Source organism: Mustelus asterias, chromosome 1, assembly GCF_964213995.1.
Source record: "Mustelus asterias chromosome 1, sMusAst1.hap1.1, whole genome shotgun sequence".
Lineage (NCBI taxonomy): Eukaryota > Metazoa > Chordata > Chondrichthyes > Carcharhiniformes > Triakidae > Mustelus > Mustelus asterias.
Genome location: NC_135801.1, coordinates 132,028,659 through 132,041,798, shown reverse-complemented (window position 1 = coordinate 132,041,798; position 13,140 = coordinate 132,028,659). Strand labels below are relative to the sequence as shown.

Sequence of the window (13,140 nt, the reverse complement as noted above, 5' to 3'; positions counted from 1 at the left end):
CCAAGTACTTATTTTAGCAAATTTGCTGATGACACCAAAGTCGGTGGTGTGGTAGACAGTGAGGAAGGGTGTCATAGTCTGCAGGAAGACTTAGACAGGTTGCAAAGTTGGGCCGAGAGGTGGCGGATGGAGTTTAATGCGGAGAAGTGTGAGGTAATTCACTTTGGTAGGAATAACAGTTGTGTTGAGTATAGGGCTAACGGGAGGACTTTGAATAGTGTGGAGGAGCAGAGGGATCTAGGTGTATGTGTGCATAGATCCCTGAAAGTTGGGAATCAAGTAGATAAGGTTGTTAAGAAGGCATATGGTGTCTTGGCGTTTATTGGTAGGGGGATTGAATTTAGGAGTCGTAGCGTTATGTTGCAACTGTACACAACTCTGGTGCGGCCGCACTTGGAGTACTGTGTGCAGTTCTGGTCCCCACATTACAGGAAGGATGTGGAGGCTTTGGAGAGGGTGCAGAGGAGGTTTACCAGGATGTTGCCTGGTATGGAGGGGAGATCCTATGAGGAGAGGCTGAGGGATTTGGGATTGTTTTCGCTGGAAAGGCGGCGGCTAAGTGGGGATCTTATTGAAACATATAAGATGATTAGAGGTTTAGATAGGGTGGATAGTGATAGCCTTTTTCCTCTGATGGAGAAATCCAGCACGAGGGGGCATGGCTTTAAATTGAGGGGGGGTAGTTATAGAACCGATGTCAGGGGTAGGTTCTTTACCCAGAGGGTGGTGAGGGATTGGAATGCCCTGCCAGCATCAGTAGTAAATGCGCCTAGTTTGGGGGCGTTTAAGAGATCCGTAGATAGGTTCATGGACGAAAAGAAATTGGTTTAGGTTGGAGGGTCACAGTTTTTTTTTAACTGGTCGGTGCAACATCGTGGGCCGAAGGGCCTGTTCTGCGCTGTAATGTTCTATGTTCTATGTATACTTAGACTATGACCCCTAGTTCTGGACATCCCCACCATCAGGAACTTTCTTCCTGCAAATACCGTGTCTAGTCCTGTTAGAATTTTATAGGTTTCTGAGATTCCCCCCTCATTCTTCTGAACTCCATAGATATAATCCTAACCAACTCAATCTCTCCTCATACACCAGTTCTGCCATCCCAGGAATCAGTCTGGTAAACTTTCACTGCACTCCCTCTATAGCAAGAACATCCTTCCTCAGATAAGGAGACCAGAACTGAACACAATATTCCAGGTGTATAATTGCAGCAAGACACCCCTGCTCCTGTACACGAATCTTCTCGCTATGAAGGCCAACATACCATTTGCTTGTTTTTTACTGCCTGCTGCACCTGCATGCTTCCCTTCTGTGACTAGTGTATGAGGACACCCAGGTCCTGTTACACATTCCCCTCTTAATTAATAGCCTTTCAGATAACAATATGCCTTCCCGTTTTTGCAACCAAAGTGGATAACCTCACATTTATCCACATTATACTGCATCTACCATGCAATGACCCACTCACTCAACTTGTCCAAATCACATTGAAGGATCTCTGCATCCTCCTCACAGCTCACCTCCCACCCAGTGTCATCTGCAAATTTGGAGATATTATATTTAGTTTCTTCATTTAAGACATTAATATATATTGTGAATAGATGGAGTCCTAGCTCGGATCCCTGTGGTACCCCACTAGTTACTGCCTGCCATTTGGAAAAAGACCCTCATTTTCCTACACTTTGTTTCCTGTCTACCAATCAGTTTTCTATCCATTTCAGTACATTACACCCAATCCCATGCATTTTAATTTGCATGCTAATCTCTTATGTCGTATGTTGTCAAAAGCCTTCAGAAAGTCCAATAAACCACATCCACTGCCCCCCCCCCCCACCTCATCAAGTCTACTATAGCTACATCCTCAAAGAATTCCAGTAGATTTGTCAAGCATGATTTCCCTTTTGTAAATTCATGTTGACTCTGTCTGATTCTACCACTGCTTCCAAGTGTTTTGCTATAAAATCTTTTATAATGGACTCTGGAATTTTCCCCACTACCAATGTCAGGCTTAAAGAAGATTATACAATATCCTTCACATAATGAATATTGCAAACAATAAGAGCCTGCAGGGCACTGAACATAAGTTAGGGAAAATGATTGAAAGTACAGTCAAAAAACTTGACTTGAGAGAGATTGAGAAAATGGGAAGGGAAATGGCAAAATAGAGGGCTTCAGACTGCGTATAAAGGATGGAGAATGAAGACTAAAACTGATGGAGTGGAGGAACACCTCCACCCGAGCGGGCAAGTTGGGTCTTAGTTTTACATCTCATCTGAAAGTTGAGGTTACCCAAGCATAGATGATTATTCAGGGGGAATTGATGCAGATAGGATAATCCGGAGAATTATGAATGGAACAAAGTTTTTATAGGCTACGGATTGGAAGGATGGTGAGCAATTCTTTAGAGACAGCAAGAATCACAGTGAGAGTGTGAAGGGAATCTTATGGAGGTGGAAGTCTGGGATCCTGGTGAAGCACCAAATTTGGACTTCGATATTTAATGTAGGTCTCAACAGAATGCTGATGTTGTGCCACCTAAGTGAGTTGGGAAATGTATGAAATTGGCACCTCTAATATAAACTATCTTACTAACACTGATCAGGAGATGTTTTAAACTTGTTAAAATCAAAAGGCAGTCTGACACCATAATGGCAGTCATGCAGTCAAACAGCATTAAGTGTAGCAATGTTGATATTGTTATTTCACACCTCACACCATATCCCACACTATCTGCTGGAACTGATAAATTGCCTACAGTGATAAATCTGGCCCCAAGAAGCACAGTTTTGTCTTTGTGTTGAGATTTTCCCTTGTCCTCAAAAAATCTTAACTTTCTTTAATGCTTTCAAGCCAACATTATTACAATACTTGGAAAGTTCTATCATCTCTCATAACCCTTGACAGGATAGAAGAAAAATATTTATCTGACAGGCAAATCCTCTCTCACCTCTAAGCCACAATCTCTTTTTTTTTTAAAAACAGATGTTTGCAATGTTTATTTTATCAATACTAGTTGGGGCAGTGCTCCTCAATTAATTCCTTATTATCATCCTACAAGTTGGGTGGCCACTACCCTACACATTACTCGTCCTATAACTCCAGTGTGTTGTAATGAAGACTCATCAAAGTTTCCTGTTCTAAGTTGTTCTTTCTAGGGATCTTAAAACTGTGGAATTTTTTCCCTGTCTTGCTCTCATCTGACCATCTTCAAAATTTCAAAACTTGCACTTGGTACTGGCTAGCCACTGGCTCCTGATTTTTGTCATCTTTGTCATTTCTTATATTCTGAGTAGTGTGTTCTGCATTGTGGGCAGAAATCTTTCACCTTTCTGAAAAAAGACACAACTCAAACCATGACAACATAACATTGAGTAATATAAAAAATTAAGTAGTACGTTGTATAATCTCAGTGTTATTTCTAACACAAAATGATTTTCAATCATTACAAACAATTGGTCCAAAGCAGTTGCTTTGTGTTTAATAGAATAATGCTTTGTCATTTTTATCCTCGTACAATCCCATTTTAATGTCTCAGACTTTGTGTGACCAAGTGAAAACATGGGGGTATGTGAGCAGTTGAACAAGGGGCTTCAGACAGATAATTCTGAAATCATTATTGTCCAGACCATTCGAAGCAGCTAAATACTTGCAATTACCTCATCTAAAATTTCACATCAAACTATAATTCTTAGCTACATAAAATATTGAAATTCCACTTCTGCATGTACAGGACATTTGATATACAAACCAGATTATAGGATAGTCGCTACAATTGGGTTTTAGTTGTAAAGAAAATATCCATGTGATATAGGTTATCAAAATGTTTCCTCCCCTTATCATAAAACATTTAGTAACATGAATATATACTTTTTAAAATTGTATTTGTATATTTCTGCGGGGGGAGGGGGGAGGCAATGGGGGGGATTTAGCTGTTGCAATGACGAAGTGATAAGTTTGTGTTGGTTTGCCATTGTCTAATGCACTGGGGGAGTTGGTGGAAAGGCAGGGCTTCTACAAATAAAAACACCAGTTACCTTCTCACAGGCTGTCTTTGTTACAACAATCAGACCTCGAGGCCAGTCAATAAGCCACCCCGAGCTCCACAGCAGCCAATGATGCGTTGAAGCTCGATGCCCCAAAATCTGGTATGGGAAGCCCTGCAGCAGCATATGAAGTGATCACAATTTTGCTGCAGAGAGCAGTGCTTTACTGGACTTTCTTTCCATTTCAATAACTGCACTGTTAAACTGTAACTATGATGTGGAGATGCCGGCGCTGGACTGGGGTGAACACAGTAAGAGTTTTAACAACACCAGGTTAAAGTCCAACAGGTTTATTTGGTAGCAAATACCATTAGCTTTCGGAGCGCTGCTCCTTCGTCAGATGGAGTGGAAATCTGCCCTGTTTGAGAGCAGATTTCCACTCCATCTGACGAAGGAGCAGCGCTCCGAAAGCTAATGGTATTTGCTACCAAATAAACCTGTTGGAATTTAACCTGGTGTTGTTAAAACTCTAATCTGTAACTAGCCATTTGTGTCTTGATGCAATGGTGCAATATTACTAAGTTACCACTAAACAGCGCACTGATGTGGGCAGAAAAAGAAAGGATTGGAAACATCTGTAAATGCTGCATGCCACACCAAAGCTCCAAGATTGAGCTCAAGAAATACCAGGAACAAAATGGTCCCAATCTGGAGGCCACCCACCTTGGGGTGAATTAAAACATTTAAAACTCCATTGTTGTTGAAGGCTGGCCACCTCTTCCTGCACAGCATGTGGATCTTGGAAAAGGGTTTGTTTCCCTGTGCCTCCAGTGTCCTATTCAAAGCTTGGATAACTTTAAAAATGTCAAAAGACTATGAAATGATGTCTTAACGAGCAGACCACCAGCTCAATTAATCAGTCAGTCCCTATTTAATACGCCAGATTCTGATCACAATTAGTGGTTCCTGTCTCCTCCCTTACTCCACTTTTCAGTTTATCACAGTTGCAAAGGAAACTCTCCCCCACACTTAAACTCAGCTGCGTGGTAGAGCCATCTGCAAGTTAAACATCCTCTCAAATTTTGCAGATTTGAAGGGCACTGTTAATGAGGCAAACAGCTGGACAATGTGCTGCGAATGTGTACATGCCAATAAAAATATAAAAATACTTACTGCGATGAACATCATACAGTACATGGAGAAGGATGAATGGCCAGAGAAAAAGGACAACCTAGAGAGATGAACAATACAATATTACAATCCTCACTGTGGTGTCACTTCCAGGGACAAAACTGGATCCTGTAATCATGTAAAATCAGCCAATGTTGTGACAAACAATTATGAACATACGAAAATATACACAATGATTTTTTTAAAATTACTGTAGATTAACTTCAGAAAACTTTAGGTTATTGTTGACAGGTATAAAACTCATTTTAAGAAAAAACTAGAGATGGTATTTTATGACCTCACTGGGGCGAGGCTCGTAAACCGCCCAAGACCAACAGAGAATTCCATTCTGCGAGCCACACCTGTCCCGATTTTGGGGTGGGAGTGAAGGTAAAATGCCAGTCTATATTGTCAATCACAAGAGTTAATGGAATTTCTTTGATCTTGTGATTGGGTTTTATTTCAATGTTATCCCATCGTCTCAAGTCAACCAGTTTAAAAGCTTCTGTTCAACACATCCAATACAATCATTATCAAACACAATTTTTCCACAGCAAGTTCCATATAGCTTCTGCAAACATTAACAACATTCAAAGCACCTTGAATATATTACTGTAACTGACACAATCGGTAGAATTCTAAAGCCACTGAAACATTGGGACCCCTACAGCAGGTCAGGAACCAGTAGGAATCAGCAGCAGCCTTTGCGATGGTCTTTACCGGTCATGGCACTAGCATCCCACTTCCAGGATTCCTAACCAATTAGAGAAGGTGAGCATGATGATGCACCAAATGAGGGATGATTTTAATCAAGAGAGTCTGGCAGGACTCAGCTGCAAAATATTCCTAAGGCCGCAGCAGCCACAGGAATGATGAGGAGTCCTGAAAAAGCTGCCTTCTATGTCTCTCACTCTTAACTGGAGATACTGAGGGAACTGAGTGACTGCAATGAGGTGATTTTTCCCAAGAGTAGAAGGAAGAAGCCAGCCTCTTAAATTAAGCAGCTGGACTGGAAAGAGGGCAAGAAAATGACCCAGGAAGCCAGCAGCAGAAGTGTGGTTCCCCTAAGTTGCACCAAGAGGATTCAGGACCTGAGGTGAGCAGAGAAGTAGAGCCTCATATCATTTGATGTTACCATCCTTCATTTTCCCAGTATTCTCCTGCACAGCATTCATTAGAGCAACACACATTGCAGCTGCACTCTTTCCTTTCTCTCCAGACAGCTCTTCATACTCCATCGGGACAGCCAACACTCCTACCCACATCATCAATGTGCCATTTCACACTTATGCCTCAGTCATTCACTGAAAATGTTGTCCTTCTATCCACACAAGCAATTTCTAACAGTCATAACCCTCTGCTTTATCTTATTGTGTGAGAGCGCACAACGTTGGGGAGGCGCAAAAACCTAAAGGGAGGGAAGATGGCCCTCCAGTAATGACCATCTTGTTGACCACCTGATCCACTAGGGAGAAGCACCCGTTCCAGGAGCTGAAGATGTCAGAAATAACCTGGTGTGGCAACCTGATCCTCTGCTTGGAGATCCCCCATTGTTGGTGTCATCTCCTTGGACCAGCATCCCTATATTCACCTCCCCCCCCCCCCCCCCCCCCCCCCCCACCCACCTTGAGCATATGGTTGCCGAGAATGCAGCTGCTGTTGCTGCTCCTTCTGTTACCATTCGTATTATTGGTATTGGTGTAATTGCTCCTCTTCCTCACAGTGCTGCAAGGTAGAGCTGTCCCATGACATGACAGTTGTAAATCACTGAGAGCACGCTCTGAGAAGGAGTGTTGTGAGCACCAGCTTCTCCCCAGGCATGATCTCACTGATTAAAACCTCCCCAACCTGTCAGTTTCACTACCTGTGCACTTGCTTGGTTGATGCTGACAACTCAGCAAGTAGGAGGTAGATGTTCATGTCAGAATGGTTGGTTAAAACAGTAGTCAATTACCTACTTAAGTATTTTAATTATTACTCCCCAGCTCCAAGGAGACATCCCACTCTCCTGTAACTCAGCTGACATCAACCCGAGAGGTTTTGAATGCATAAGTGACAGTATTTCTGGGCTAGACTCGGGCATTTTCTCCACCCCTTCCTTTGCAGGTAGGCGGGAGGTAATGGAAGGGGCGTATGCAAAATACTCAGCCATTCCCCACCCTCATCAGAGCCCGAGATGGAAGTTGGACTTGGCAGGACCAGTTGATAATGAGCCAATCCCCACACTTTCCTCCCAGGGGAATTCAAGGCACCTCATCTTTCCCTGCACCACCTCTGGGTTCCTTCTAAGCAGACACTCATTCTACAGTGAAAGTCAAAGGCCAGTAACCCTCAGCTTCCCACTGTTTCTTCATGGATTACTCATTTTTGGGTATAACATTCCTCATTTATCGACAGTTTTGCCCTACGTAGCAAGGAATCTAGGGCAGCAACTGGCAAAGGGTGGCCAGGTTATGGATTCTAAGAGCCGATCTTCCTTCTGAACGGCAGCTACTTTGGGACAATTACCCATGGAATGAGGATAATAAGGGACAGAGCACTTGCCTTTACGAAAGTATTTCCCATTTTTGAATTATTCTTCCCCCCCACTCCTCTGGCAGGGAAGAAAGTGGCAGCCTATGCAGTTGTGAGACTACCTTAATGCGTTAAAGTCAGAACGCATTTATTGGGTTTCATTAGCAACAAACTCAAATCATGATTTATGGTCTAATGTGGGCTATATATTTTTCATATTATTCTGGATAACAATTCTTGCAACATTTGGGCTTCAGCTTCAAGCTTCTATTCTCTCTCTCGTGTATTAGATTTTTGTTTCTCTCCTCCACATGGCTTTGGTTGGTCTAGCTATTTTTACCCCAGCTCTTATCCAATTACCCCTTCCCTAGCCCTAAATATCTTCAGCCGTGAGCATACTTTTCTTGACCAGGAATAGTTACTCATTTTACATATTTCTCTCGTGCCCTTCAAAAGTATCTCGAGGTTTTTTTATATCCTGCGGTCTCTTATCGCATAGAGAGAGGCCTCTGCATTCTTGCCTTTATCTTACACAAGTAATTTTACACAGAGTCTTCAAGGACTTTTGCTTCCAGATGCAGTAGGCTTTTAAAGTTGGACATTATCTCCCAGATGGAAACAGTCTACACTGTGCTCTAATTTTAAGCTTTCCCACTTTACTATTCTGCAAAGAAGTATATCTAAAAAGGTTAAATGCTAATATTCTTATTAATAATCTTATCTTACATACTCCCTGCTTTGAGGGGAAGATATCCTTAATGAGCCTTCACTGACTAATTGTTGAGCAAAGCAATAAGTTTTAAGCTCTGCACCTTTTGCCACAAAATAGCAAAGCATGAAAAATCCTACAGTTAATATTACTGCCCGGGACAGTATTATAAACTTTATCATTCCTCAACCAAGAAGAATCAGGAGACAAAGAAGGCAACATCTAAAGCTAGGGCTAGATGGAACAACAGCAAGAAAGTGAGACACATACACATTCCAATAACCTCCTCACTATTTGTCACCCTACCAATTTTCACATCATCTGCAAACTTACTGATCAACCCTCCTATATTCAAGTCTAAATAATTTATATAAACCACAAACAGCAAGGGTCCCTACAGAACCCCATTGGATACAGGCTTCCAGTCAGAAAACCACCCAACCATCACCCTCTGCACCCTGTCACTCAGCTGATTCTGGATCCAATTTGACAAATTTCCTCGAATCCCATGGGCTCATACCTTTGCTATCAATCTCCCATGTAGGACCTTATCAAAAGCCTTGCTAAAGTCCAAGAAGACTACTTTAAATGTATTGCCCTCACCTACACACCTGGTCTCCTCTTCAAAAATTCAATCAAGCTGGTCAGACATAACAAAATCAAGCTGCTGATCTTGTTTAATCCCTGCCTCTCCAAGTGCAAATTAACGCTGTTTCTCAGAATTGCTTCCAACAGTTTCTCCACCACTGAGGTTAGACTGACTGGCCCATTGTTTCCTGGTTTATCCGTTCTCCCTTCTTGAATAATGGTACCACATTGGCTGTCCTCCAGTCGTCCGGCACCTCCCCTGTGGCCAGAAAGGAATTGAAAATTGCCAGAGCCCCTATTTCCTCCCTTTCCTCTCAACAGGCTGGAATACATTGCATCAGGCCCTGGAGATTTATCTACTTTTGAGCCTGACAGACCACTCAGAACCTCTGTCTATGTTAAGCTCTTTAATTGTTTCACAGTCCTTCTCCCCGATTTCTAGACCCACATCATCCCTCTCACTAGTTAACACCAATACAAAGTAATAATTTAGATCCATACCTATGTCCTCTGGCTCCACATACAAATTAGCTCTGTAGTTCTTAATGGGCCCTAGTTATCCTTTTACCCTTAATGTACTTGTTAAACAATTTAGGATTTTCCTTTATTCTACCTGCCAGTATCTTTTCATATCCCTTTTTTGCTGTCCAAATTCCCTCTGCTAATTTCCTTTTTAAGTTCCCTCTCACACGTTGTGACGATGCTGTGCCTTAAAGAAATGTATGTATATCATGCTTCTTGTAAGCGTATGTTTAGAACTCAGATCTGATTTGCAAGGTGCCGATTTGTCTAATAAATATTTTAATTTGGTAGCTGGGAAAACAGGATAAGTACCTGGGTGTTTGTTTTAAGCTGAGAGCATGCATTTTTGTTTACTTATGTTTCCCCTGGGATTTCAGAGTAGAGTTTTGATTAGGTTGATTGACAGGGACAGAGTAGTGTGCTTAATGGGAGGAGTTAAGCTTGCAGGGTGGATATACTGTTTCAGTCTCATTTTTTACAAATACAAGCAGTTATCGTCTGTTCTAAAAGAAGTGAGACGGGTCTCTCTGTCTCTAGAAGGTGTCTGACAGCTCCAGAGTTGGCAACTTAAGTACAAGTAAAGCTGTGTTTTGTTAGCTGATTTTGAAGAGTGGTTTAAGTCTAAGTAGAATATTGCTTCAACAGGAACTCATAGGGATAGATTAGCAGTTAAGAATTGTATCTTGCCATGTTTAAGTATAGTTCAATTGTTAAAGATTAAGCTAATTCATTTGTTATAGTTAAAGAGTGTTGATAAATAAAGTTGTTTTCATAAAAGCTTCCCTATGAGTTAGAGGAATCGTGCTTGGAGTGAAGCACCTTATCCTCACACTAATACCAAAATAGCACATTTTTGGAGTCCTGTCTGACTTAATATACTTTGGGGTATCTGATCTGTACCCTAACAATATTCTATACTCCTCTCAGCTTCTACTGTTTTGAGCCCTCAATGTCAGGCTATTACACTGGTAACGTGCCATGAGACAGGATTAATGAGCTCATATTAAAGGAGCCTAGATTCAGGAAAGGTCTCAGCAGACTGGAAAAATCATAAATGTAACATCTCTATTCAAGTAAGGCAACCGAATGCAAGTAAATTCAACCTAACAATAGTCATAGGGAAAATATTAGAATGCATTGTTAAGGAAATAATAGTAGGACATTTAGAAAATCATAATACAATCCCAATCATACAGAGTCAACATGGTTTATGAATGGGAAATTGTGTTTGACTAATTTATTAGCGTTCTTTGAAGAAGCAACGTGCAAGGTGAATAAAGGAAAACCTGTAGGTGTGAGGTACTTGAATGTCCAAAAAGCATTTGATAAGATGCCACATCAAAAGTTACTACTCAAAAGTAAAAGCTCATAGTATAGGTGTAACAGGAAGTGGAGAGTTGCGGAAAATGGGTCATTTTCAGGTTGGCAAACTATTATTAGCGGAGTTCCACATGGACTAGTACTGGGGCCTCAACAATTGACAAACGATATCAATGACTTGGATGAATGGACCAAATGTATGGTTGTTAAATTGGCTGATGACACAAAGGTGTGTAGGAAAGTAAGTTGTCAAGAGGACATAAAAAGTTGTAGCTAGGTTAAGTGAGTGGGCAAAAAATTTGGAAATGTAAGTATAATATAGGAAAATGCCAATCCTACACAAATGAAAACTAGATTGCAGAATTCTACAGAACAGCAGGAATTGGGTGACCTGATACATGAATCACAAAAAGTTACTTTGCAGGTGAATAGGAAGGCAAATTGAATTTGTTTGTTAATTGCGAGGATAGTAGGAAAGTCTTGTTGCAGTTGTACAGGGCCTTAGTTAGACCCCTCTGGGGTACTGTGCATGACTTTGGTTGCCTTACTTAGAATATAATTGCATTATAAGCAGTTCAGAGAAGCTTCATCCGACTGACTCTTGATGAAGGTGTTATCTTATGAGAGAAGTTTAAGCAGGTTGGGCAGTTTATAAGAATGAAATGTGATCGTATTACAACCTATAAGATCCTGAGGGAACTTGACAGGGTGGGTGCTAAGAGGATGTTTCCCATTGTGGCAGAGTCGACAACTAAAGCAAATAGTTTATAAGTGAGGGGGCTACCATGTAACTCAGATGAGGAGAAATATTTTCTCCAAGAGAGTTGTTAGTCCTTAGAATTCTCTTCCCCAGACAGCATTGAAGGATGGACCATTGAATGTATTCAAGGCTGATTTTTGATCAATGAGGGAGTCGGGGCTACGGGAAGCAAACTGGAAAGTGGAATCGAGTCCGCAATCAGATCAGCCATGGTGTTATTGAATGGTAGAGCAGGCTCAAAAGGCTGAATGGCTTACTCTTGCTCCTGAATTTTGTTAGATACATAATATTATAAATGCTGCTTGTGCTGGGGGTACAAAATGTGACTCATCTCTGGCAGACAGTTACTGCCAGTGACTTCAACCAGAGGATTTACGGATTCCAGCAGGCATTTCTTTACATAAAGGAAATTGTTTAACATCCTTGCAACTTTTTATTTAAGATGGGAGTTGTGCTATTAATGCAAGACCAGCTGCTCCTGTCACAACAGAACATAAAAAGGAAACAGAACCTTTTCAAACCACTCACATTAATCTGAATGCTGTTTGAGACAAGACAGAAATCCAGTGATCCATTTGCAAACACATTGGAATTGAAAATGTATTTTAGAAATTTCAACTGAAAAACAAAGAGCAGAAAGGTATCAGGATGGCGTACATCCTTTGGCTGAAGCGGATTTAAAAACCTCTGTGCCACTGCCCTATTTGCATATTATCCATTATGACCACAATGCGGTGTTAGTGAAAGTAGCAGCTTTTGCTCTGAATTGCAATTATATATTTAACAAATTCCTTCTTCTGACACAGAACTCTGCACAGCAGGAGTGCAATTTGTAATTTTGGATGCAGGCTTCTTGGGATTTTCCATCTATTGGTTCTGTGCTGTGGGAGCAAATCCACATCCACAGTTCAAGGTATTCACCTTGGGTTTTCACTAACAATTGCACTGGTGTCAGATTGAATGAAAGATGGTATGGTAGGGTATGGCATGGCAGCTTTATAAAGAAGAAAAAGTGCTTGAAAATGAGTACAGCAACAGCTTTGGTACAGCTTCCATTTGTGTGGTAACACTGCACCACGTGTGCTATCATTCAGTTTATCCCCATTCAGCCAGTTTCTGATCTCAACTTTAGCTGTTCAGGAATTATGCAAGCGACGTCTCAAAGGTGAAAGGAATAAGGAAAAAAAATTACAGGGTTTCCAATTCATCTCCCAGTGGCCAATTACAAAAAAAATTGGCAAAGACATATAGGAGAAAACAAAAACAAAATAAGATCACCAAAGCAAATAACTTTAAGCTACTGAAACACAACACTGATACCGATGCAACTAACTTTCCACCCAGTCTTTCCAATCATTATTTTTACTGATCTACTTCCCATCTGCAGATGGACCAGGAGATTCTAGAGTCCGATCAAATTTAATGTCCAGATTATATGGCAATATAATCTTTGATTTCTAAACTCTCAAGCTGCTATTTGGCCAAGGTTGATAAAAGTGTAACTCTATGCAGAGTTTGACTTCAGGAGAAAAGCATGCAGCTTACTCTGACTCAAAGGTCGCATGATGAGTTGG

General features: G+C 41.2%; 1 protein-coding gene across 4 annotated transcripts in view; it reads right to left on the bottom strand.

Annotated features, from left to right (window-relative positions):
- The window catches only part of plpp1a (phospholipid phosphatase 1a), a 94,185-nt gene that overhangs the window by 25,862 nt on the left and 55,183 nt on the right, over positions 1–13,140 (bottom strand). For all 4 annotated transcript variants that reach the window (XM_078219161.1, XM_078219155.1, XM_078219172.1 and 1 more), the window contains one exon: positions 5,157–5,214. In XM_078219161.1, the coding sequence (XP_078075287.1) occupies positions 5,157–5,214 (58 nt within the window). The remainder of the gene's footprint in view (positions 1–5,156; positions 5,215–13,140) is intronic.